Source organism: Sus scrofa, chromosome 18 (genome assembly GCF_000003025.6).
Source record: "Sus scrofa isolate TJ Tabasco breed Duroc chromosome 18, Sscrofa11.1, whole genome shotgun sequence".
Taxonomy (NCBI): Eukaryota; Metazoa; Chordata; class Mammalia; order Artiodactyla; family Suidae; genus Sus; species Sus scrofa.
In genome coordinates, this window is record NC_010460.4 from 18,216,906 (window position 1) to 18,244,361 (window position 27,456).

Sequence of the window (27,456 nt, forward strand, 5' to 3'; positions counted from 1 at the left end):
TTTTTTTTTTAGATAGTGCCTCCATTGTGGGGCTATTCTCTTTTTTTTGGCTGCCCCCATGGGATGTGGAAGTTCCTGGGCCAGGGATTGAACCCACACTACAGCAGTGACCTGAGCCAATGGCAGGTACTTAACCCGCTGTGTCTCAAGAGAATGCCCCATCCTGACTTTCAGGCATAACAGCTGCTGCTTCACTTCTGTCTTCCAAATGTGGCACATATTTCTTTTTTGCCCAGCTGTGACTCAAAACCATACAGAAAAGGGGATTCTGGGATCTGCATTTCCCAGCTCTCTGTTAACATAAATTGGCCAAAGTATGCAGTTGTTTTGGTATGTATTGCATATCATCACAGGCCACATTTTGTGCCTGATCCTGAGGACTTGCTGGTTACGTGTCTAGATAACGAGCAGTTTTGGGATTAGGTCCTCTGGAACATCGCAGTCCCGTGTAAAGCAGCTATCTCAGGGGAGGTCATTACACATTTTTCAGGCAAAGGAGCCTAATTTCCTCAGACAGGGTATGAAGGACTGCCTCTACTTGCTAAGGAGGCTTGGAGGAATTTAGAGGTTCAAAGTACTCAGCTTAATCAGAATCTGCCCATATGTCCCCATTCTAATTTTTCGGGCCCCATTCCTTCCCAGCCAAGGTCCTGACTTTAACATAAAATGCCCCACAAGGGGGGTGAATTGAATTTACATTGTAATTTAGCCACCAGCAGGATATGCTTTTCAGAAATCTCAGCCCCTGTCCACCTGACATTAGGCTTTCTATTAAGGCATTTATGGAAGTTTTCTAGTCACTGACATAAACCTTAAGCTGTGATTTAAAACTGAACTCAGCATTTTCTTTTGCCAAGTTCTCCAGTGTATTTAGAAGGAGCTAGCCCATTATACAGCTCACTTTTATGAAAGTGTCCTATGGCAGCAACTACTTCATTACCTGAAGTTTTGTCTTTTGTAGGTCCTTGATTATACTTGACTGCAGGTGATGATTTTGCCACTGCATACCATGGACTGCTAGTGCCCCCTTTACCACTGGAGACAGGATCCTTAGTGCCTTTTATCAAATCAGAGAAGCAATTTCAGATTCCTAACCTTAAGGTCCTATTTCCCTTTAATCATTCCCTGTACCAGAATTTGGGACTCAGTCAGGGAGGCAGAATTTATTGTGATTATTATTGAATTATTTATTAGAGGAATTAGACTAGAACACCAGCTGCTGGAGTGGGGTCACAGAGAGGGACTATTATAAAAGTTGTGGAGAGCTGTTGCCTTTTTGTGGCTCTGTGAATTCATTGCTCCAGGTGTCTTGTGGTAGGCCAGATGTTGCTGTTACTCAGGGCTGGCAGTTGGGAAGAAGAGCTGGACATGGAGCAGGAAGAAGATGCAGAGCAAGAAGAAAGAGTGAGGACAAACTCGAAGCCTCCAGCACAGAGGTTGTATTGAGAAAAGAAGACATGAAATAGTTTTCTGGGAAATGCATTGGGGAAGTGTAGGATTGTTGGACAGGACAAATGGCCCTTTCAAGTTGTTGGTCATGAGTTTAAAGTATTCTCGGGTAGCTTGGTGAATGTTTTGCTCTAGCTATAGGCTTTAGGTTAAAGCTTGGAACAGTTAGAGATGGGTAATCAGGACTGGAGTTTTGTCAGATTAGTATATAAAAAGAGGAACAAGGAAATTGAGTGCTTGACATTGACTGTGGAGTCTGTGTTTGGTTAGGAGGCAAGTGAGAACAGGGGCTGCTTGGGGCAGTAAGGAGTTGATAGAATCAATGAATTGTAGGTCATGATGGAGTGAAAGAGTGGAGTCAGGAGTGGCAGTTGGAAAGTGAATGCTTAGAAATGAAATTACTGAAATTGATCAAGGCTGTGACAGTGGACGTGGATAATTGCAAGAGGAAGGAGGACAGGATCATTGGAGAAGAAGAGATCAATTCCGTGGAGTGGTCAGAGTTTCAGAAATACCTTCTCTATGAATATGAAAATCACCAACAATTATTACTGGGTTACTATTAGTGATAGTAAACTAAATTTTTTTTAAATAAAGCAAGTAACCTAGGGTCTATACATGTAACCAGGAATGGTGGCAAGTGATACAGTCTAATGGCATAAGTTTTTGGGGGAAGCAGGGGACACACCTAGGGCACACAGAGGTTTCCAGGCCAGGGATCAAAACTACACCATGGCAGTGACAACACTGGATCCTTAACATGCTGGGCCACCAGGGGACTCCTGATGACATAAGCTTTTTTTTCTTTTTGTCTTTTTGCCGTTTCTTGGGCCGCTCCCGCAGCATATAGAGGTTCCCAGGCTAAGGGTCTAATTGGAGCTGTAGCTGCTGGCCCACGCCACAGCCACAGCAACTCGGGATCCGAGCCACATCTGCAACCTACACCACAGCTCACGGCAATGCCGGATCCCCAACCCACTGAGTGAGGCCAGGGATCAAACCCACAACCTCATGGTTCCTAGTCGGATTCGTTAACCACTGAGCCACGACGGGAACTCCTGATGCCACAAGCTTTAAAGCCAGAGTTTTTTAGGAAAGAAAGAGGTACAGTGAAAGAAGTCAGTGTAATGATTTTGCAGAGGAAATAGGATCAACTTGAACAATTTCCCTACCTGTTGGACTGTTGGCTTGAGGGGAAAAAAGCCACCATTTGAGAGGGCTTCAGGTGAATCCTTAGGTTTCAGTTAGAGAAAAGATAGGAAAGTTCGGGGAAGAGTTTGAGGTTATAGGGGATCTTGATGTTCAAAGTGCCAGAGAACCGGATTGAAGGGGTTTGGGATTTCTTCAGGGATGGGAGGTGGAGTCAGATTAGGTGCTCACCTGGTGTCCAGGTGATGAGTAATGACCAGGCTATTTTAGGTTTTTTTGTAGTGACTGAGGTTACATAACCACGTACAGCATGAGGGGATTTGTTTTTCTGGTCCCTTAGGCAGCGTATGGAATTGAGGGTGTGATTTTTTGCCAGGAGGCTGTGGGGGCGGAGGGAGGATTTTGCCAGCAGTGTGTAGAGCTCCTTTCTTTCCGAGCCTTCCTTTACCTGAGGGTAATTGTTATCTTGAGATTGGTATCCTATGTTTATATATATTATATATAAATCTATACTTAGTATTTTTATGTTTCAAAATATATTGTGAATGATATCATCTTCATATTATTTTGCAATTTAAAGAATTAATGTATTTTTTGAGATCTACCTATTTGCTGCAAGTACATTTACTTTATTTCCTTTTACTGCTGTGTGGAATCCCAAGGTGTGAATAAACAATATTCTTATTTATTCATTCTCCCATTGGTAGATCTGTAAGTTGCTTCCACTCTTTTGCTCTCACAGACGACATTTCATGTAATGTTTATGTATAAGTCTTCTTGTGCTCATAGAAATTTTCTGGGGTAGATAGCTGTAAATGGAATTTTTAGATAATGCTGGTTACATGATCTTATCAGATTGATCTTTAAAGGGTTGTACTGATTTATACTGATTTGCTACAAATCTTCACCTGCTCCTATTAATAATTACTTATTATCAGATCTAAATATTCATAAGAATGTGATATGGGGTCTCTTTGTGGTTTTAATTTGCATTTTCATATCACTGCTGTGGTGTAGTTTTAATCCCCGGCCCAGGAACTTCCGTGTGCTGTAGGCACAGCCAAATAAAATAAAATTAAAATCAAATAAAAGTTTGAAAAAGAGAGAGAAGCATTTTGGAGTTTAGTGTGGTACACCAGGTTAAGGATCTGGTGGTGTCTCTGTGGTGGCATGGGTTTGATCCCTGGCCTGGCACAGTGGGTTAAGGGTCCAGTGTTGCCATAGCTGTAGCATTGGTCACAGCTGCAACTTGGATTTGATCCCTCTCCTGTTTTACTCCATATGCCACCGATGTGGCCTTTAAAAAAAAAGTGTTTTTAGTTTATTTTTAATTGAGGTACCATTGGTTTACAGTATTGTGTTCATTTCTTTGTACAGCGAAGTGATTCAGTTATACATATATATATATATATATATATAATTCTTTTTAACATTCTTTTCCATTATGGTTTATCACAGGATATTGAATATAGTTCCCTGTGAGATGCAGCAGGACCTTGTTGTTTATCTAGTTTTTTATTTTTTAAGTCCGCTTCAACATACAGTAAAATTCACCAGTTAAGTGTACAGTTGTAAGTTTTGACCACTGTAGAGAGTCATTAGACCATTACTACAGTCATACAACCCAGAATGTCCCCTCATGTTTCTTACTTGTCTTTCTCCTCCCTAAACCCCTAGCACCTGGCAATCACTGATCTACTTTTTGACGATATAGTTTTGCATTTTCTAGAATTTCATTTAAATTTAATAACATCGTATATAGTCTTTTATGACTCATGTCTTGTTTCTTTCCTTTAGCTTATGGCTTTTGAGATAGATCCAAGTTTTTATGTGTATTATTTTTGTTTGTTCATTTGTATTGCTGAGTAGTATTTCATTGTTATGGAGGTAGTCTAATTTATTTATCCATTCATAAGTTAATAGATATTTGGGTTGTTTCCAGTTCATGGATGTTATAAACAGAGTTGCTAAAAATACTCAAGTATAAGTCTTTGTGTGGACCTGTTTTCATTTTCTTTGGTTAATATCTAGAAGTGGTATTCTTGGGTTTGCATTTTCTGAACGATGAATGTGTTAAGCAAATATATGCTTATTTGCCCTCCGTTTATTGTTTATTTTCTTTTGGTGGATTGTCTTTTCAAATCTTTTATCTTTTTTTTTTTTTGAATTAGGTTATCTTCTCCTTATTGAGTTGTAGGTGTTCTTTTTATTTTCTGGATATAAGACCTTCATCAGATTGGTGTTTTGTAAATATTTCCTCTCAGTTTGTGACTTGCCTTTTCATTTACTCACTTTTTTAAAAAAAATCTAATTTACAGATGGTAAGAGTTCCTGCTGTGGTGCAGCAGGTTAAGGATCTGGCATTGTCTCTGAGGTAGTGTGGGTTTGATCCCTGGCCTCGTCCGGTGGGCTGAGGTTCCTGTGTTGCTTGCTGCACCTGTGGCGTAGGTCACAGCTGCAACTCGGATTGGACCTGGCTGGAAACGTCCATATGCCACAGGTGCAGCCGAAGAAGAAAACAAACAAAAAATGCTTTGTATGTTGAAAATATTAAAAATGCATTTAATACACCTAACTTACTGAATGTCATAGCTTAGCCTAACCTACCTTAAATGTTCCTCAGAACACTTACATTAGCCTATAATTGGGCAAAATCATCTGACACAAAGCCTGTTTTATAATAAAGTGTTGAATATCTCATATAGTTTATTGAATATTTTACTGAAAGTGAAAAACAGAATGGTTGTATGTATACAGAATGGTTGTGAGTGTATCAGTTTTTTTTTTTTTTTTGTCTTTTTGCTATTTTTGGGGGGCCACTCTCGTGGCATATGGAAGTTCCCAGGCTAGGGGTCTAATCGGAGCTGTGGCCACTGGCCTACGCCAGAGCCACAGCAACGCGGGATCCGAGCCACGTCTGCAACCTACACCACAGCTCACGGCAACGCCGGATCGTTAACCCACTGAGCAAGGGCAGGGATCGAACCCGCAACCTCATGGTTCCTAGTCGGATTCGTTAACCGCTGTGCCACGATGGGAACTCCTGTCTTTTTTTTTGTTGTTGTTGTTGTTGCTATTTCTTGGGCCGCTCCTGCGGCATATGGAGGTTCCCAGGCTAGGGGTTGAATCGGAGCTGTAGCCACCGGCCTACGCCAGAGCCACAGCAACGAGGGATCTGAGCCGCGTCTGCAACCTACACCACAGCTCACGGCAACGCCGGATCGTTAACCCACTGAGCAAGGGCAGGGACCGAACCCGCAACCTCATAGTTCCTAGTCGGATTTGTTAACCACTGTGCCTTGAGGGGAACTCCTGAAGTAAGATTTCTGCTGAATACTTACCAGTTTTGTACCATCATAAAGTCGAAAAATCCTACGTTGAACCATTCTAAGTTGGGACTGTCTATATACTGTATGACTTTGTGTGTGTAAACACACACACACACATGCATGAACATTTACATGTACTTATATATTTATGTATATTACTTTTTTTTCTTTTTCTCTTTTGGCCACCCTGTGGCATGTTGAACTTCCGAGCCAAGGATCAAATCTGAGCCGTAGCTGTGACCACAGCTGTGGCAATGCCAGATCCTTAACCCACTGTTGGCGGGCCGGGGATCAAACCCCGCTGCTGCAGAGACACTGTTGATCCTGTTGCACCACAGTGGAAACTCCTATCATACATTATTTTTGCGGGATTTTTGTTGTTGCTCACTGAGGTTTACGTTTACTCATGTCTTTACCACTTTTTAATTTAGAAACTTTTTTTTTCAAAAATTTTTCAAAATTTAATTTTATTGGCATGTAGTTGGTTTATAAAGTTGTATTAGTTTCAGGGGTAGAGCAAAGTGAATCACTCATAGGTATAAATGTATCCATTTTTCCTCTATTATTACAAACTATTGAGTAGATTTTCCTGTGCTATACAGTAGGCTCTCGTTATCTTTACCACTTTTTAAAAAAAGATTTTGGTTTTTTTAGCGAAGTTTTAGGTTCAAAACAAAATTATGAGGAAGACAGGATTTTCCCTCACTTTCAGAGTCTCCCTCATTATCAACATCCCCACCAGACCATCATCCATTTGTTACAATTTATGAACATTTACTGACAAGTCATTATCAGTCAAGAGTCCATTTTTTACAGTTACTCTTGGTGCTATACATTCTGTGGGTTTGTACAAATGTATAATGACATGTATCCATCATTAAAATACCATAGAGTGTATTTTCATTGTCCTAAAATTCCTCAGTGTTCTGCCTGTTTACTTCTTCCCTCTCCCAACCCCTGTCAACCACAGGTATTTTTACTGTCTCCATAGTTTTGTCTTTTCCAGAGTTTCATATAGGTGGAGTCATAGAGCATGTAGCCTTTTCATATTGGCTTCTTTCACTTAGAAACATTTACGTTTCCTCCATGTTTTTTCATGGCTTGATAGCTCATTTCTTTTTATCTCTGAGTAATATAGTCTGGATGGACTATAGTTTATCCATTCAGCTACTAAAGGACATCTTGGTTGCTTCCAGGCTTGGCAGCTATGAATAAAGCTGGTATAAATAGCTGTGTGCAGGTTTTTGTGTGAACATAAGTTTTCACCTCCTTTGGATAAATATCAAAGGGCACAATTGCTAGATCATATGTTAAGATTATGTTTGGTTTTGTAAGAAACTACCAAACTATCATCCAAAGAGACTGTACCATTTTTATTCCTTCTGATGATGAATGAGAGTTCCTGTTGCTCCACATCCTCATCAGCTTTGTTAGTGTCCCAGTTTGGACCATCTTATTAGGAGTGTGGTGGTCCCTTGTTTTTTTAATTTACTTTGGCACATTTTAAAATTAGGTTGTTTTTCTTGTTTTTAACTTTTAATAGGTTTTTTGAGTGTATTCTGTATGAGTCCTTTCTCAGATATATGTTCTATAAATATTTTTTCCCAGCCTATGTTGTCTTCTCATCCTCTTGACATTGTCCTTTGCAGAGCAAAAAAAAAAGAAAAAGTTTTACGTTTTAATAAAGGCTGACTTATCAGTTATTTCTTTCATGGATTGTGCCTTGGTGTTGTATCTAAAAAAATTATCGCCATACTCAAGGTCATCTGGCTCTTCTTATATGTTTTCTACTAGGGATTTTATAGTTTTGCATTTTATATTTAGGTCTGTGATTGATTTGGAGTTAATTTTTGTGAAGAGTATAAGGTCTGCATCTAGATTCATCTTTTTGGCATGTGGATATTCAGTTTTCCGGCACCATTTGTTGAGGAGACTGTCTTTGCTCCAGTGTGTTGCCTTTGCTCCTTTGTCAAAGATCAGTTGAATATATTTATGTGGGTATAGCTCTGTGTTGTCTTTTCTGTTCCATTGACAAGTTTGTCTGTTCTTTAGCCAATAGCCACACTGTCTTTTTACTGTTTACCACTATTTTTTTTTCTGCATCTTCTTTTTTTTTTTTTGTCTTTTTGTCTTTTTGCCATTTCTTGGGCCGCTCCTGCGGCATATGGAGGTTCCCAGGCTAGGGGTCCAATCGGAGCCGTAGCTGCCAGCCTATACCACAGCCACAGCAACGCAGATCCTGCAACCTACACCACAGCTCACGGCAACGCCGGATCCTTAACCCACTGAGCAAGGGCAGGGATCGAACCTGCAACCTCATGGTTCCTAGTCGGATTCGTTAACCACTGCGCCACGACGGGAACTCCTGTTTTTTTTTCTTACTCTTTATTCCTTGCTGTCTTTCTGAGTTATCCTCTAGAATAATTTTCCCTGTGCCTGAAAAATATACCTTTTAGAATCCCATCCTTCCTAGACCATATTTATTTATTTATTTATTGGCTGCACCTGCTGCATGCCAAAGTTCTGGGGCCAGGGATCGAACCTGTGCCACAGCAGTGACCAAAGCCACAGCACTGACAACACTGGATCCTTAACCTACTGAGCCACCTGGGAACTCTCTTCCTAGACTTTAGATACTTTATTCTGTGCAAAACCTTGGGCTTGTACTTTTGTGGCTATGAGTTGTTTTTTTTTTTTTTTTTTTTTTTTCAGATTTTATTTATTTATTTATTTATTTATTTATTTTTTTTTTATCTAAAACTTTTTTTTTTAATCTTTTTTTTTTTTTATTATTATTTTTTTTTTTTTTAAATTTTATTTTCCCACTGTACAGCAAGGGGGTCAGGTTATCCTTACATGTATACATTACAATTACAGTTTTTCCCCCACCATTTCTTCTGTTGCAACATGAGTATCTAGACATAGTTCTCAATGCTATTCAGCGGGATCTCCTTGTAAATCTATTCTACGTTGTGACTGATAAGCCCAAGCTCCCGATCCCTCCCACTCCCTCCCCCTCCCATCAGGCAACCACAAGTCTCTTCTCCAAGTCCATGATTTTCTTTTCTGAGGAGATGTTCATTTGTGCTGGATATTAGATTCCAGTTATAAGTGATGTCATATGGTATTTGTCTTTGTCTTTCTGGCTCATTTCACTCAGTATGAGATTCTCTAGTTCCATCCATGTTGCTGCAAATGGCATGATGTCATCCTTTTTTATGGCTGAGTAGTATTCCATCGTGTATATATACCACATCTTCCGAATCCAATCCTCTGTCGATGGACATTTGGATTGTTTCCATGTCCTGGCTATTGTGAATAGTGCTGCAATGAACATGCGGGTGCATGTGTCTCTTTTAAGTAGAGCTTTGTCCGGATAGATGCCCAAGAGTGGGATTGCAGGGTCATATGGAAGTTCTATGTATAGATTTCTAAGGTATCTCCAAACTGTTCTCCATAGTGGCTGTACCAGTTTACATTCCCACCAACAGTGCAGGAGGGTTCCCTTTTCTCCACAGCCCCTCCAGCACTTGTTATTTGTGGATTTATTAATGATGGCCATTCTGACTGGTGTGAGGTGGTATCTCATGGTAGTTTTGATTTGCATTTCTCTTATAATCAGCGATGTTGAGCATTTTTTCATGTGTTTGTGAGTTGTTTTGTTTTTTCATTTTTGGCATCTGTAAATTTCCCTTCTTTTTGCCTTTGGCTACGTATTTAATTTTTTTTCTCTATTTTATTCAGCATTTCTATGTATGTGTTTAGGCAGTATAACTTAGTTATTGAAAACACACTTGGGAGTTCCCTCTGTGGCGCAACAGAATCAGCAGTGTCTTGGGAGCCCTGGGTCACATATTTGATTCCTGGCCATAATAGCAGGTTAAGGATCCAGCATCGCTGCAGCTTTGGCTTAGGTCCTCACTGTGGCTCGGTTATGATCCCTGGCCTGGGAATTCCATGTGCCATAGGGCAGCCCAAAATGAAAGACAGAAAGAAAAAAAAAACGTACAACTTTGCCAACAGTGTATTATCAGTCTTTTTAATTTTAGCTATTTTGGTGAGCGTGAGATGGTATCTGAAATGTGGTTTTAATTTATATTTCCCCAATGACTAACAATGTTGAGCCTCCATTTTTTTGTACTTTAGTTAAATTTTTTTTTTTTTTTTTTTTTTTGTATCTCTAGCTTTCTGCTTCATGGTAGGTTTTTATTTATGGGGGGATGTAAATTTTCTTGCACTCTGAAGTTTTAATTCTTATTTTCTGCATCTCATAGTAGCTGCATATAGATGTGATCTATATGCAGCTGCCCCATTCATCTGCCTCATGTTGGCTTTCTCTTTCTGGGATGATTTGTTTCTGTGTTTAATCATGATGTGAATCCTTACTCCCTTTTACTCTTTCTTTAATGGACTCAGTAGTCATCACTAGATCCTTTCTACAGCTTGGACTCTGGAGCTGGGTCTGATGTATTTGAATTTCACTACTTATAAGAAATTTGAAATTACCTGGTAGAGAACAAGGCCAGATAGGCTAAAGGAACCAGTGCTTCTAGCATTGAATATGAATGTGTATAAATAAAATCAGAGATCCTGGTGAGCAGGAAGGGTGGGCAAAACATGACTATTATTAGTTTAACACTTATTTTGGATCCAGGTATTCATCTAGAAATCTTGATACTTGAAAATGGAAGTTGGTTATAAAGCCATAAATACCTTAATGAAAAATATGCTGAATTGAGGAAAACATATGGTCTGCATGTGTGTGTGTGTATGTGTGTGTATTTTGTTTGTTTGTCTTGTCTTGTTTTGTTTTGTTTTGTTGCTTTTTAGGGCTGCACTTGCGGCACATGGAAGTTTCCAGGCTAGGGGTTGAATGGAGCCACAGCTGCTGACCTACACCACAGCCACAGCAATGCAGGATCCGAGCCACGTCTGTGACCCACACCACAGCCCATGGCAGTGTCAGATCCCCAGCCCACTGAGTGAGGCCAAGGATCAAATCCAGGTCCTCATGGATACTAGTCAGGTTTGTCATCACTGACCCACAGCGGAAACTCCCTCTCTGTATATATTCTTAAAGAATTAAAAAACACATTTTCTAGGATAAGCCTTTAGCATTTTGATAAACCTGTCTTTGGACTTACACTGTCAGAGTCATGGTTTGGATCTTTCTATATAAAGACCCATATAATTAACTGGATTTTTGAGTTTTCATCTAGAGGTGTTCCACTATCAGTGCATCAGTTACGTGTGTTGAGCAAATAGTAGAGTTTTGAATATTTTCTCATCCAGGTTTTTTTTTTTTTTTTTTTTTTTCAGGGCCACACCCATGGCATATGGAAATTCCCAGGCTAGGGGTCAAATCAGAGCTGTAGCCGCCAGCCCACACCCACAGCCACAGCAACATGGGATCTAAGCTGCGTCTGTGTCCTACACCACAGCTCACGGCAATACCGGATCCTTAACCCACTGAGTGAGGCCAGGGATCGAACCTGTGTCCTCTTAAATGCTAGTCGGGTTTGTAACCACTGAGCCAGGACAGGAACTCCTCATCCAGGTATTTTTAAAAGGACTTTTCGGGTAAATGAGAATCTTTTTAAAAATAACTTTCTAAGTGTATCTACTTGGGGTCTTCAAACAGTTTAAAAAGCCATTTCCTTATGAATAACCTCTTGCTTTTTATAAATAATTTTTCAGCAAACATTGAGAAGAATGTGCTACCTTACTATCAAGGAAATGGCTACCATCTCCGAGGATGTGATAATTGTCACAAGCAGGTATGTGACTAGTTAAAACCTAGGATGGGATACTTATCTATTTAGTGGAATATTTATTGTTCTCTTTTTATTAACTTTATTTTTTGACTGTAAGAAAGCCAAAATTTAAAAGAAAGTAATCTCTTAAAGCATTCTTTTCTAAGATGTGATTGTCCGGTGAAAGCTATCTCTGTCTGATAAAGCAAAAAAAAGAAGTCACAAAGGATAATGCTAATAGATTTGAGTACATTTTAAAATGTCATAAAACATATTTAAAAACTGAAAAGTGGAACAATATACTGAAATAATTTGTAACAAGTACATCAAAAGGCTAGCATTTATAATACATAAAGAACTTGTATACTTCAAAAAAAATTCCAAGTGATAATTCTTCAAATAGCCAATATAAAGTACCTAAATATCTCTAAATAGTTATTCTCCCAATGAAAAAATGGGCAGAGACCTAAATATACATTTCTCCAAAGAAAACATATAAATGGTCAGTAGGCGCATGAAAAGATGCTCAGCATTGCTAATTGTTAGAGAAATGGAAGTCAATACTACAGTGAAGTGCCATCTCACCAGTTAGAATGGCCATCATTAAAAGTCTACAAATAACAAATGCTGGAGAGGGTGTGAAGTAAAGTGAACCCTCCTACACTGTTGGTAGAAATGTAAATTGGTGCAGCCACTACGGAAGACAGTATGGAGATTCCTCGGAAAACTAAAAATGGAGTTGCCATATGACCCAGGAGTACCACTCCTGAGCATATATCCAGACAAAACTGTAATTGGAAAAGATGCGTGCATCCTTATGTTCATAGCAACACTATTTATAATAGCTGAGATGTGGAAACAACCTAAATGTCCATTGACAGGTAAATGGATAAAGATGTGGGTGGGTGTGTGTGTGTGTGTATAATGGAATACTACTTAGCCGTAAAAAGAGTGAAATAATGTCATTTGCAGCAACATTGGTGCAACTAGAGATTTTCATACTAAGTGAAGTAAATCAGAAAGAGAAAGGCAGATATCATATATCACTTACATGTGGAATCTAAAATATAACACAAATGAACTTAGCTATGAGAAAGAAACAGACTCACGGATATAGAAACAGACTTGTGGTTGCCAAAGGGGTGGGGAGAAATGGGAGAGATATATTGGGATTTGGGAATTAACAGATGCAAACTATTACATAGAGAATGGATAAACACAAGATCCTACCGTATAGCACAGTAAAGTATATTTACTATCCTGTAATCATAATGGAAAAGAATATGTAAAAAAAAGTATGTATAAATAAATCACTTTGCTGTATACCAGAAACTAACACATTATAAATCAACTATCCTTAAATAAAATAAATTTTAAAAAGTATCCTTACTAGTAGTCAAGAAATGTAAATTAAAAATTCAAGAATGAGTTACAATTTTTTTGTATTTTTTGTCTTTTTAAAAAAATCTTTTTAGTAAATTTTTTTTAGGGCTTCAGGTGCACCATATGGAAGTTCCCAGGCTAAGGGTCAAATCCAAGCTACGGCTGCCAGCCTACACCACAGCTCACAGCAATGCTGGATCCTTAACCCACTGGGTGAGGCCAGGGTTCAAACCCACCCCCTCATGGATACTAATCAAGTTCTTAATCCGCTGAGCCACAATGGGAATTCCTGTTTTATATTTTTTAAAAATTCGTTTTCACTTAGCAAATGCTCTCGAGGTTCATACATATCACAAATGACAGTGTTTCTTTTTTTATTACAATGCATATGTGTACCACTATTTCCTTATCTGTACACCTGTTGATGGACACTTAGGTTGTTTCTATTGGCTGCTGTAAATAATGCTGCAGTGAACATGGGAGTGCATATATCTTTTGAATTAATATTTTTGTTTTCTTCAGATAAATACGCAGAAATGGAATTGCTGGATCTGTGGGAGTTCTATTTTCAGTCTTTATGGTTTTTTTTTTTTTTTTTTTTTTTTTTTGCTGTGTCTGCAGCATGCGAAAGTTCCTGAGCCAGGGATCAAATTCACACCACAGCAGTGACCCAAGCCACAGCCATGAAAATGCCAGATTCTTAACTGCTAGGCTGGACATTAGGGACCTCCTATTTTTAGTTTTTTTGAGGAACCTCCAAACTGTTTTCCATAGTGGTTGTACCAATTTACGTTTCCACCAACAGTGCATAGTGTTCCCTTTTTCTCACGTCCTCAACAACACATGCTATTTCTAGTCTTTTTGATAATAGCCATTCTAACAGGTGCGAGGTGACAAGCCCATTGTGGTTTTGATTTGCATTTTCCTGATGATTAAGGATATAGAACATCTTTTCAGGTACTTCTTGGCCATCTATATGTCTTCTTTGGAATAATGTCCTTCCACATCTGCCCATTTTAAATAAGATTGTTTGTTTTATTACTGAGTTTATGAGTTCCTTATCTATTTTGGAAAATTACAATATTTTTACCCATCAAATTGGCAAGAAAGGAAAAAGGCACTCAGTACTTGTAAGGGATATCGATATTCTTGTATACTGGAGGTAGAATAATAAATTGGTTCAGTTTTTCTAGAAAGAAGTTTGGTAGCATTTGTTGAATGTTTGAAAGAGTTTATCCCTTTGACCCAGTAATTCCACATCTATGGGATTATCCTCAGAAAATAGTCAGAGATAGCACAGAAAGACTTAATATACAATGATGTTTGTTGCAAAACTGTTTACACCAGTGAAAAGGACAGAACAACTCAAATGTCTGCCATTGTTAATAATTATTTAATTAACCATGTTATAATCATATTATGAAATACTTTAATTTTTTGAGTGTATTTTTGAAATATATTTAATGATACGGAAAACTCTTTAGTAAACTGTTGAATGAGAGTTGGATTCAAGTCTATGTATTTCCTATAGTCTCATTTTAAAAAATGTTTTATGTATGTATATAAAAATATATGGTTGGAAATACACTGATATGCCACCATTAGGTTATATCTGGATGTTTGGAATTGTAGCTATTTATTTTCTTTAAACTTGATAATTTACAAGTGCCCTAGAATGAGTATTTGTGATTTAAAGTTCTAAAATATATAACAAATAATATTTTAAAAATAGTTAAGTTATTAATTACAACTCATTTAAGTGAATCTGGTTATTGTACAACAAAATAAATTTTGGAGGAGGGTGCTTATGTTTAACCAGCGGTTGTGTTGAGTGTGGTTTGAGTTAATAAGCTTTCAGCTGAAAATAACAGAAAGCCAGATTTCAATAGTAACAAAATAGACACAGAATAGCTGGTATTGGTTCAATAGTTCAACCGTGTCAGGGCTGGTATGTCTTAAATTCTTTTGGATATTCTCATGTTATTGCAAAATACTTGCCAGAATTACTGGTAGTGCATCTTTTAAGGTAGGAGGGGTATCAGGAAGGGGGCCAGGAGAGCCAGTACCATCTGCCTCTTTTATCAGGTATGTAAAAGCTTTTCCCCAGGCAATTTTTGGATTTCATTTGACACATCTGTGTTCTGACTAACTTTAGGAGGCCGGGAAAGTGAGTATTTAGCTTTTAAGGCCCAAGGGGCAGACCGGGGGGAAGACATTGAAAATGGGCATTGGATTAGTTAGCTTATAGTGTGTGGCACAAATAAGACTAAGAAAATCTTCACTTAGATTGCTAGATTCACTAAATGTTGGAAAAATTAAAAATAAATTAATCAACTATTGATTGGGGGGGTGGGGAGGTTGTTCCTTTGTTCAGCTGTCAATACTTCCCTCTGATTCCTGCTAGGCTGCTTTGAATTATAATTTGCTTCTAGTCCATTTTAAGTGATTGGTAGATGTAGTAGGCAGAACAATGCCCTCCTTCCCCAAACATATCCCTGCGCTAATTCCTGAGACCTGTGAGTATGTTACATTACCTGGCAGAAGGAAATTACAGTTGCTAATTAGAAGATAGGGAGAGCAGCCTGGATTATCCAGGTGGGCCCAGTATAAGGGTAAGGATCCTTAAAAGTGGAAGAAGGATGCGGAAGAAAAGTGTCAGTGAAGAGATGCGATGAGTGAAGCAGGACCAGAGAGTTGCCGTGTTGCCGGATTTGGAGATGGAAGAAGGGAGCCATGAGCCAAGGAATGTGGGTGACCTCTAGAAGCTGGAAAAGGAAATGAATTCACCCTTACAGCCTCCAGGAGGAATGCAGCCCTGCTGACACCTTGACTTTAGCCTAATGAGACCTGTGTGGGACTACACCTTAGAGAACTGTAAGATAAAGAAATAAATGTTATCTTAAGTTTCTAAATTTATGGTAATTTGTTACAGCAGCAATAGAAAAGTAATAGATTTTGCAGTATGTAGGTGTATCAGATGAACACATTGTACACCTTAAACTTACACAGTGTTATCTATCAACTATATCTCAAAGCTGAAAAAAAAAACTAACAGAAGAGACTTTGGTACCTTGAAGTGGGGTGCTGCTGTAACAAATACCTAAAAATGTGGAAGTGGCTTTGTAATCAGGTAATGAGCAGGAAGAGTTTGGGGGAGCATGACAGAAAAAGCCTGTAGTGCCTTGAACACACTGTTAGTGGAAATCTGGGAGTTAATGACTGCTAAATTCAGAAGGCTGTGAGGACCAGGACAGAGAAGACATTTATCACCTTAGAGAATACTCAGATGGTTGTGATCAGACAATTGATAGAAATACAGACATTAAAGGTGGCCCAGTGGAAACAAATCCAACTAGGAACCATGAGGTTGAGGGTTCTATCTCTGGCCTCACTCAGTGGGTTAAGGATCCGGAGTTGCTATGAGCTGTGGTTTAGGTCACACACGTGGCCTGGATCTGGCCTTGCTGTGGCTGTGGTGTAGGCCTGTGGCTGTAACTCTGATTACACCCCTAGCCTGGGAACTCCATATGCCGTGAGTGCAGCCCTAAAAAAAAAAAGGACAAAAAGACAAAAAAAAAAAAAAAAAAAAAAAGGTGCTGCTGGGGAGGGCTCAGAAGAAAATGAGTTAGATGTTAGAAACTAGAGGAAAAGGGATCCTTGCTATATTGTGGCGGAAAGATTAGTGGCATTGTGTCCTGCAGTTAGGCGGAAAGCAGGGCTTCTAAACAATGAACTTGGATATTTAACTGAGATTTCCAAGCAGGAGTGAGGTATGGCCTGATTTCTTTTTTTGCTTACAGTACAATTGGAGAGTAGAGTAATACATTGAGGAGAAACCTATTAAACAAGAACTAGGAGTTCTTTATAAATACCATTATATTAGTTGTACACCTGAAACTAATATAATGTATGTCAATTATACCTCAAAAACCAAAAATAATACAAAAAAATAATCCGGGAGGTAGCGATTTTGGAAGTTCTTAGCCTACCAAAATGGCAAAGGATGCTAAAATCTAGAGATGTTAGGAAAGAATGGTCTAAAGAAAAAGTCAGAGTTACTCTGCAGCCTTTTGCTGAAACCTTAGAAAGATTAAAAGGTCAGTGTATTCACCCACACAAAACACTCTGAAGAGGTCAAGGGCGTGACTCATAGATTCCCTTAGCATCTAAGCAGAAGCCAAAAATAGAGGTGGGATTATCTACGCAAGATCTGTGGAGGAGCCTCTTGTCTAGTGGAGTGAGTCTTTGTACGTGTATGGTCTGTCCCACAGGGCTCCCAAGAGTATTATAGCAGCAGAAATGCTGCCAGCTTGGACTGAAAGGGGCAGAGAGAGGACGACGTGAAAGAAGGCCATCAGAGCCCCAGAATTTTTCAGGCAGGAGACAGGCTGATAAGACTGCTCAGTTTAAACAGATGTTGACCTTTATAAAAAAAGAAAGAATGGCTCAGAGAGCAGAGGTGCAGGCTGTAGGGTGGAGCTAAGAACCGTGGTGAATTCTGCCTAGAACTTGCAACCTCTTCTGGTTTGCTGGCTGGATTTCAAAATTGCTTGGGACCAGTAACTCTTTATCTTTCCATTTCTCTTTTTGAACAAGAATGTCTGTATGTGTCACCCTGTGGCAGTCCTGCTTTGTGTTTCAGAGTAGGGAACTTGTTTTCTAGTTTCACATGTCTACAAGTGGAGAAGAATTCTGTCTCGAGATAGTTTATTTCCAGCCTCACCTATACCTAGTTTAATTAATTTTGATGATAAGATTGTGACTTTTGAGTTGGATGAGATTTAAAGGAGGGTTTGGACTTTGAGTTGATGCTGTAATATGTTGAGATTTCAGGGGATCTTAGGATGGGGAGAATATATTTTGCCTAGGAGATGGATACATCCCTGTTGACACGGATGATTTTAACTTAGAATTCCAACTTGGGTCTCACTAACCAATAAGAGTTGTAAGTTAATACGTTTTTGATGTTTTATTTTCATCTTATTTTAACCATTTTAGGGATGCATCCACGGCATAAGGAGGTTCCCAGGCTAGGGGTCGAAACGGAGCTGTAGCTGCTGGCCTACACCACAGCCACAGCAACATGGGATCCGAGCAACGTCTGTGACCCAGGCCACAGCTCATAGCAACACCGGATCATTTACCACTGAGCGAGGACAGGAATCAAACCTGTGTTCTTACAGATACTAGTCAGATTCGTTTCCACTGCGCCACGACTAGAACTCCACATTTTTGATGTTTTAAGCCACTAATTGTGATCATTTGTTATACCAGGAATAGAAAACAAGTGTATTAGATGACTGTTCTACATATGTAGACAATTGTGTTAGCTTGGTAAGAACCTGTGGCTGTTGAGAAACCCTAAGGGCAGACACTTCATAATAGAAGTATATAAAAATAGCCAATGAGCATATGGAAATGTTCTCAATATTATTAGTCCTCAGGGAAATGCAAATTAAAACTTCAATGAGATAGTTTTTTCATACTCACTAGAATGGCTGAAATAGCAAAGCCCGACAGTACCAGAATCAACAGGCCTTGTTCCATACCAAGTAAATGGAACAGTTGAAGCTCTCATACATTGCAGGTAGGAATGTAAAATGGTATGACCACCTCAGAAAAAGTTTGACAATTTTTTTTAAGTTAAACTTAGACCTACCCCTTGACCAGTGATTCCAGTGCTAGGTTTTTACCCAAGAAAATGAAAATCTTTGACCAAACACACACACAAAAGGCTGTACAAGAATTTCATAGCACCTTTGTGATAGTCTGAAACTAGATACAACCCAAAAGTTCATCAGCAGGAGAGTGGCTTAACAAACTGTGAGAGTAATGCAGTGGATCACTGCTCAGCAACACAAAGGAACAAAGTGCTGATTCAAGCATTAATGCAGATGCGTCCCCAAAACAGTATCTTGGAACAAGAGAAAACAGATGCTCAAGAATACCTGCTGGATGCTTCTATTTATATAAATTCTAAGACCAGCCAAAGCTCAGTTGTGGGTGATAGAAATCAGAAGTCTGGTAGGTGGGAGGAAACTGACGAAGTAGACATGAGGAACCTTTGTGAGGTGATGGGAGTGTTCAGTATTTTATTTTGTTTGGGGTTGAGGTTACATGAGTAATCACAATTGCCATCTAACTGAACACTTACTTAAGCTGTGCATTTTTTTTGTTTGTTTGTTTGTTTTTGTCTTTTTGCCATTTCTTGAGCCGCTCCTGCGGCATATGGAGGTTCCCGGGCTAGGGGTCTAATCGGAGCTGTAGCCGCCAGCCTACGCCAGAGACACAGCAACGCAGGATCCGAGCCGCGTCTGCGACCTACACCACAGCTCACGGCAACGCCGGAACCTTGACCCACTGAGCAAGGGCAGGGATCGAACCCGCAACCTCATGGTTCCTAGTTGGATTCGTTAACCACTGCGCCACAACGGGAACTCCAAGCTGTGCATTTTTATTGTAAAAGTAAATAAAGAAAAACACGAGATTTAGTTAATGGGTTAATAAGGATGGTCAGTCTGGTCATGCTGTTTCTGCTCCTGTCTGATGAGACTCACCAGTGAAATTCCGCAGCTGAAGATTGCTTAGAATTCTCAAATTGAAGGCACAGGTTTGATCCCTGACCTTGCTTAGTGAGCTAAGAGTCCTGTGTTGCTGTGAGCTGTGGTGTAGGTCGCAGATTCGGCTGAGATCTGGCGTGACTGTGGCTGTGGCCGGCAGCTATAGCTCCAAGTAGACCCCTAGCCTGGAATCTCCATATGCTGTGGATGTGGCCCTAAAAAGCAAAAAGAAGGAAGGAAGGAAGGAAAGAAGAAAAGAAGGAAGGAAAGGAAAGAAGGAAGGAAAGAAGGAAAGAAAAAGATTGATTCAAGTCTGGAATAGCTTTTCTGTTTGAATAATGGTGCCAGGACTTGATTTAGAATAAGAAAGGAAACAAGATAGCATTCTAATCTGACTTGGCCACCATTGTAGTGAAACTTCTTTCTCAAAGATTGCCAGAAACCTCTTAATTATAAACTCCAAAAGCTAACTTTTCAGTCCATATTGTATTTCACCTCTCTCTTAGTTTTAATATGGTTAAATACTCCCTGAATTTTGGGCTTTCAGAACCATAGGTCTGAATTTCCTCGCATCTCTGATTACTTCACTTTATCATTCCTTAGAAGTGGCTGTTTTCTTCTGCCTGTCACCCTAAACATGGCCCTTCCATAGGGTTCACATCAATGCTTTTGCCATATCCCAAACTCATCATGCTCTTCGATAGCCTGTATCGCTATACGTTTCTCTCTATGCCTGCATTTATCTGTTTCCTTTTCCACAAAGCTCAAACATCATTATATGCATTGATTTCCCTGCCTTGACAGGTGCGTCATTGTCTCCTCTTGTTCTTGTAACACTTTAACCTCTATTTTAATATTTAGTACATCATGCTGTAAGATTTGTTTACTGTTTTTCAACCCTCTGTACTGTTCCATGAGAATGAAAACCGTATCTCATATGACTTTTTATCATTAATTCCTGGAAAAGCACTTGCATATATTAGACACACATTAAAAGTTTAATTAATGAATTAAGCAAATGATGATCCATTTCCTCTCTTCAGTTAAGAGGCTGAAATCATAAGGATTATTTATCTTTCTGTGTATCTCGAGACAGTACTCACACATAAGAAGTGGAGAAATGTGGGTATAATGGTGGGGCTTCTCCAGACCGCAAAACTATAAAGACATGTATAGATATATAAAAATAGATTTTTTAAATGAAGGATTGGCTCAAAGATTATAGAGGCCCACAGTTTGCTCTCTGCAAACTGGAGGCCCAGGAAAGCCAGTGCTATAGTTCCAGTTCAAACCTAAAGTCCTGGGAACCAGGAGTCCTAATTTCCCAGGGCAGAAGATGAATGTCCCAGCTCAAGTGGAGAGCAATTCTCCCTTCCTGCCTTTTTATTCCACTTAGGCCTCTAATGGATTAGATGATGCCCATTCCTACTGGTGAGGGTGCTCTTTTTTAATTAGCTTACCAATGCAAATGCCAGTCTTTCCTGGAAACATACTCATAGACACACCCAGATGTAATGTTTTACCAGTAACCTGGGCATCCTTTAGTTTGGTGAAGTTGACACAGAATTAACCATCACAGAGGGTTTAATGGGTGTAGAGGAACCTTCCTGTATCTGCTTTTCTTCCTTCTCTCCTGCCTGGTTGGTAAGTAGACTGCCCTGATTTATTTGGAGTCATACTTAAGCTCTTTTAAAATGAAATTGTGGAAGACTTTTGAGGAAAGATGATGAAAATGATGCTAAGTTTTAAATCTCTTCTCCAAAGCCTAATGAAATGGGCAACAATGAGTAAAGGGAAACGACAGAGGACTTGTAATTCTAGCCAAGATGGAATAGGGCTGCTGCTGGTCACCCCTCCGAATGATTACAACAAAAACCTCTGGAGAAAAAAGTACGCAAAGTGACTATCCGAGGCCTAAGAGAACTGAATGATAGCAGTGAATTTGAGGACCAGAAAATAGTAATTAATGATTAATAGTAATTAAACAGTAATTCCAACATGGTAACGTGATTTTCATGGTTATTTTTCCTCTTTATACCCTGAGTTTGACCCAAGGCCAGGCTAATCTTTACAGCAGGCAGAGTCAACAACGATAGAAGCCCATCTTTCTAGCCTGAGCACAAGTTAAAGAAAAGACCCCTGAAAGCTGGAGAGCATGTGGGGGAATCCTTTTTTTTGTTTGTTTTTGATTTCTGTTTACTTTCTGGTCCTGGTTTGTGAAAAGTGGAGAGAAATCCACAGTACAGTTGACGATTACAACAAGAGTTTGAGCTGTGTAGGTCCACTTACACATGGAGTCTCGAGAAACCGTGTATAGGGAGGGCTCAATATGTTGTACTCAGGTTTTCAACTGTGTGGAGGGTTGGTGCCTCTAACCCCTGCATTGTTCATGGATCAACTGTATTTCCCCGTTCCCCCCCCACCCTTTTTTTTGCTATACTTGCAATATGTAGAAGTTCCCAGGCGAGGGCTCTAACCCAAGCTACAGCAGCAACCCAAGCCAGCAGTGATAACACCAGATCCTTAACCTTCTAGGCCACAAGAGAACTCCTTCCTTCCATTTTTCTATCTTTGTCTTGAGGGTTCAATTCCATGGAATTGTGCAGTAGCACAGGGAACTAAAACTCTGAGAAAATCCCATATTTTTGAAGAAAGAGAGAAGAACTGGGAAAAGGAGTCCTTGAGAGCCAGAGAGTGTGGGAGACATGCACAGAAGGCCAGACAGAACTTGTGATTTGAAACTGCTTAGATTTGCTTGCTAAAATGAAAGTCAGCATTCCTCAGAGACTTTTTTAAAATGGCTGCACCTGTGGCATATGGAAGTTCCCAGGCCAGGGATTGAATCCAAGCTACAGCTGTAACCTACACCACAGCTGCAGTAACACCAGGTCCTTTAACCCCCAGTACTGGGCCGGGGATCAATTCTGCACCTTTTCAGTGACCTGAGCTGCTGCAGTTGGATTTTTTTAACCCACTGTGCCATGGTGAGAACTCTCAGAGACTTTTTTTTTTTTTGCCTTTTTGCCTTTTTGCCTTTTCTAGGGCCACTCACACGGCATATGGAGATTCCTAGGCTAGGGGTTGAATCAGAGCTGTAGTCACTGGCCTACGCCAGAGCCACAGCAACGCGGGATCCGAGCCGTGTCTTTGACCTACACCACAGCTCATGGCAACGCTGGATCCTTACCCACTGAGCAAGGCCAGGGATCGAACCCTCACCCTCATGGTTCCCAGTCAGATTGTTAACCACTGGGCCACGACGGGAACTCCAATCTCAGAGACTTTTAATAGGGCTCAGAGTCTCATGACTTAATATTCAAAATGGGTGTTCTGTCGTGGTTCAGGGGTAGCAAACCCAACTAGTGTCTATGAGGATGCCAGTTTGATCCCTGGCCTCACTCAGTGAGTTAAGGATCCAGCATTGCCGTGAGTCATGATGTAGGTCTCAGATGCAGCTCAGATCCCATGTTGCTGTGGTTGTGGCATAGGCTGGCAGCTGCAGCTCTGATTCAACCCCTAGCCTGGGAACTTCCATATGCTTCGGGTGTGGCCCTGAAAAAACAAACAAAAAATATTCAAAATGTCCAGATACAATCCAAAATGAGTCAACCAGGAAATTCTGATCAATTTCAAGGGAAAAGATAATCAATAGATATCAACCCTATAATTACCTAGATATTGGGATTATTAAATACTTCAAAGGGAGCTCCTGTCATGGCTCAGCAGAAATGAACCTGACTAGGATCCATGATGATGCAGGTTCAATCCCTGGCCTTGCTCAGTGGGTTAAGGATCCAGTGTTGCTGTGAGCTGTGGTGTAGGTTGCAGGTGCGGCTCGGATCTGGCATGGCTGTGGTGTAGGCCAGTGGCTTTAGCTCTGACTCAACCCTCAACCTGGGAACCTATGTATGCCTCAGGTGTGGCTCTAAAAAAAGACTTAAAAAAAAAAAAGACTTAAACAATGAATACAACAACCATGCTCTATAAAGGTGAACATTCTTTTTGTTTGTTTGTTTTTTAGGGCCGCATCTGCAGCGTATGGAGGTTCCCAAGCTAGGGGTCCAGTCGGAGCTATAGCTGCAGGCCTGCACCACAGCCACAGCAACGCAGGATCCAAGCCGGATCTGTGACCTACACCACAGCTCATGGCAACTTAGATCCTTAACCCACTGAGCGAGGCTGGGGGTGGAACCTGCAACTGTATGGTTCCTAGTTGGGTTCATTTCCACAGTGCCATGATGGAAACTCCAAAAGTGAACATTCCTGAATGGAAAGGAGAAATGTGTATGTGTGTATATATATATATACACACACACACACACACACATATATATGTGTATATATATATATATATACGAGAGAGAGAGAACCATTGAAAATTGAAATGACAAAGTACAATATGTGAAATAAAAAATTCATGGGCTAGGCTCAATTGTAGAATGGAGATGTCAGAGGAAAGGGTCATTGAACTTGAAATAATTCAGTAGAAATAATCCCAACTAAGAATAAAGAGAAAAAGATTGAAAACAAAAATAGCCCCACTGACCCATAGGACTGCATCAAAGGGTGTTATATTCATGTCTTTGGAGTCCCTGAAGAAGAGGACAAAGGGATTGGTGCAGAAAAATTTTGAAGAAATTATGACCGAAAACTTCCAAATTTGGGGAAAGACATAACTTTACAGATTCAGGAAGCTCAGTGAAGAGTATGCAAGATAAACTCAAAGGAATCCACACCAGCTCATAATGAAACTGCTGAAAATTAAAGGTAAAGGAAAACTCTTGAAAGCAGTTTGGGAAAAAATGACACAATACATATAAGGAAATTTCAACTTAAAATACTGTAGATTTCGCATCAGAAAACACAGATGTTGAAAAGAGTGGAATACCATCCTGTAAGTGCTAAAACCAAAAGAACTGACAACCCAGTATTCTCTGTCCACTAAAAATACCTTTCAGGAGTGAAAAGGAAACAAAGACTTCCTCAGATGAAGGTAAGCCAAGAGTATTTGTCATCAGCAGACCTACTCTAAAGGAAATATTAATGAAGTGTTTTAGGCTGAAGAGAAATGATACTAGAATGATCCCTAGGGCAGCCACTATAATAACATCTTCATAGTACTGAAAGAAAACAAAACCCACAATTGTTAACCCAGAATTCTATGTCCATCAAAAATAGCTTTCAAAAACAGGTGGTATAAAGGCAATTTCCAACATACAAAAGCTGAAAGATTTAATCTGTAGCATGTTGTTTTTTGCTTGTTTTTTTCCCTCTGTCTGTGGACCTAAATGTAAAACCTAAAGCTATAAAACTTCTAAAAGAAAACATATGGAAAAAATCCTTGTGAGCTGGAATTGGGCAAAGACTTTTTAGATATAACATCAAAAACATGACCCATAAAATAAAAAGGCAAACCACAAACTGGAAGAAAACATTTATAAATCATATAATGTAAAGGACTGGTATCTAGGACATAAAAGGGCTTTCAAAATTCAGTAATGAGAAAACAATAAAAAGCATGCAAAATATGTGAATAGATGCCACTAAAGAAGATATACGGCAATAAAGCAAATGAAAAGATGTTCAACATTATTAGTCACTGGGGAAATGCAATTTAAAACCACGGTTAGATACCACTCTACATCTTTGAATTGACTTAAAATTAAATAGACTGACTTCACCAAATACTGCCAAGAGTGAAGAAGAATTGGATCTCTCATGTGCTTCTGGTAGGAATGTAAAATGGTGAAATCATGTTGGAAAACATTTTTGCAGTCTGTTAAAAAGTTAAACAGGTATCTACCATAAGATCCAGTTCTTCCACTCCTAGATATTTACTCAAGTGAAATACAGCAAAAATTAAATGGAGGCTTCTGTTTTCTGCTTGGGGGTATAGAGATTTAGAAAGAGCACTATGCCCAATGTTTCAATGAAAAAGAGGCTGAACAAATAGCAGGTTCACTAATTTATCTAAATTCTTCAGTGTTGACATCTCAGAGTAGCCAACTGGCTCAAAACCTAAAGAGAAACCAAAGCCTGCAGCAGTAGATGAGATTCGAGCACTGGTTTAATGGACAAGATGTGGCTGATACCAGTAAGATTACTGAATTGGTGGAGACTGAGACTGCACTGTCAAGAGAGACGAAAGCCCTTGGGTGCCACAGATGGCAGGGGGGGTCTGAGCCTGTACTGACTTGTTGGCTTTTCTCCATGGACCCAACTGAGTGCTTATAGAATATTTGGGAGAGTCCTGAGGATGGGTCCCTCAGGGTAAAAAATTGGGAGCAGGAAACAGCTGCTATCCTGACAGGAATATTGAAGTCCCTTTGGATCCTTTCTCTGTTTTCCCTCTGGAAGAAAAGCCTTAATCTCTAGAAGGAATGGCAACACACATTCATCTTTCGATAGTGGTGAAAACTCATTGCAGCCATGGGAAGGGAACAGGGGAAAAACTTTCTACCACTGGGGGAATGACAAGAATATGCACTTGTCAACTACAGTTCTGGAAAGGGCAGAAGTACTGACTGTGCTGCAATCCTAAGATCCAGGACTGTGGTGCCTGCGCAACCACAGGCTTAATTAGAACAGCAAAGAACACCCTCCCATCCCACCTCCCCCCAGCACTGAGTGACAAGTAACTTGCAAGCGACCAATCGACTCTGAAGGGCTGGGTGAAGAAAATACTAAAAGCCCAGGGTAGATGTCAAAAAAGAAATGCCCTGGCACACTGCCCTCAGTGGAAACATCAAGTGTCACTGGAGGAATTTGAAGCCAAGCCTATGGAGCACAGTTACCAGAGCAACAAGACACCAAACCCAGTACAACTCTCAGAGGTTAACTCAAAACACCTGAGCTAATGGCTTAGCAAGAAGGAAACGTGCCCCCACTTCAAGACAAGAAAACAATTTATATCAGTTTCTGCTCTCCTGCATGAGAGGTCTGACTCAAGAACAAATTAAAGAGAGTTCCATTGTGGCTGTGGGTTAAGAACCTGACATAGTATCTGTCCGTGAAGATGCAAGTTCAATCCCTAGCCTCCTTCAGTGGCTTAAGGATCCAGTATTACCACAAGCTGTGGTGTAGGTTACAGATGCGGCTCAGATCCAGTTCTGATTCAACCCCTAGCCTGGGAACCTCCATATGCCACAGGTGTGGCTGTAAAAAGAAAAAAAAAGGAGCAAATTAAAAAGTATTAAAAAAACCCTCAAAGAATACTTGAACAGATATAAAGTTATCCCATTTTAACATTATAAAGATTTAAATCTTCCCTAAATTTATGAATTCAGTGCAATCCTAATATAGTTAGAAAAGTTAATACTAAAGTTTATGTAGAAAAACAAACATGTAAGAATAGCCAGGAAATCACTGGAAAAGGGAAAACCACGAGGCAGAACCAGCTCTATCAGTCAGTAAAATACTAAGGCCTATACAGTTGGAACAGTGTGGGACTGGCAAATGACTAGACAGAGAGACCAATGCAATAAAATCATGTGATGACTGTAAGGTGTTACTGTGGCCATGCTGATCTACATTTTTCAGAATTCTTTAATACGAATGGAAAGTACAGACTTAGACCCAATTACACATGGAAATTTATTCATTTATTTACTTACTTTATTTTTTGGCCACATCCATGACATGTGAAAGGTCCCAGGCCAGGGATCAAATTGTGCTACAGCAGTGACAATGCCAGATTCTTAACCCACTGAGCCATGAGGGAACTCCTACACATGGAAATTTAGTATATAATGAAGGTGGCATCTGTAATCACTGGGGTAAACATGTACTTTTTAATACGTGATGCTATGAGGAGTTCCTGTTGTGGCTCAGCAG

General features: G+C 39.8%; 1 protein-coding gene across 1 annotated transcript in view; it reads left to right on the plus strand.

Annotated features, from left to right (window-relative positions):
* Positions 1–27,456, plus strand: part of COPG2 (coatomer protein complex subunit gamma 2) — a 122,159-nt gene that overhangs the window by 7,528 nt on the left and 87,175 nt on the right. The window contains 1 exon segment of the mRNA NM_001246238.2: positions 11,625–11,704. Coding sequence (NP_001233167.1) covers positions 11,625–11,704 — 80 coding nt within the window.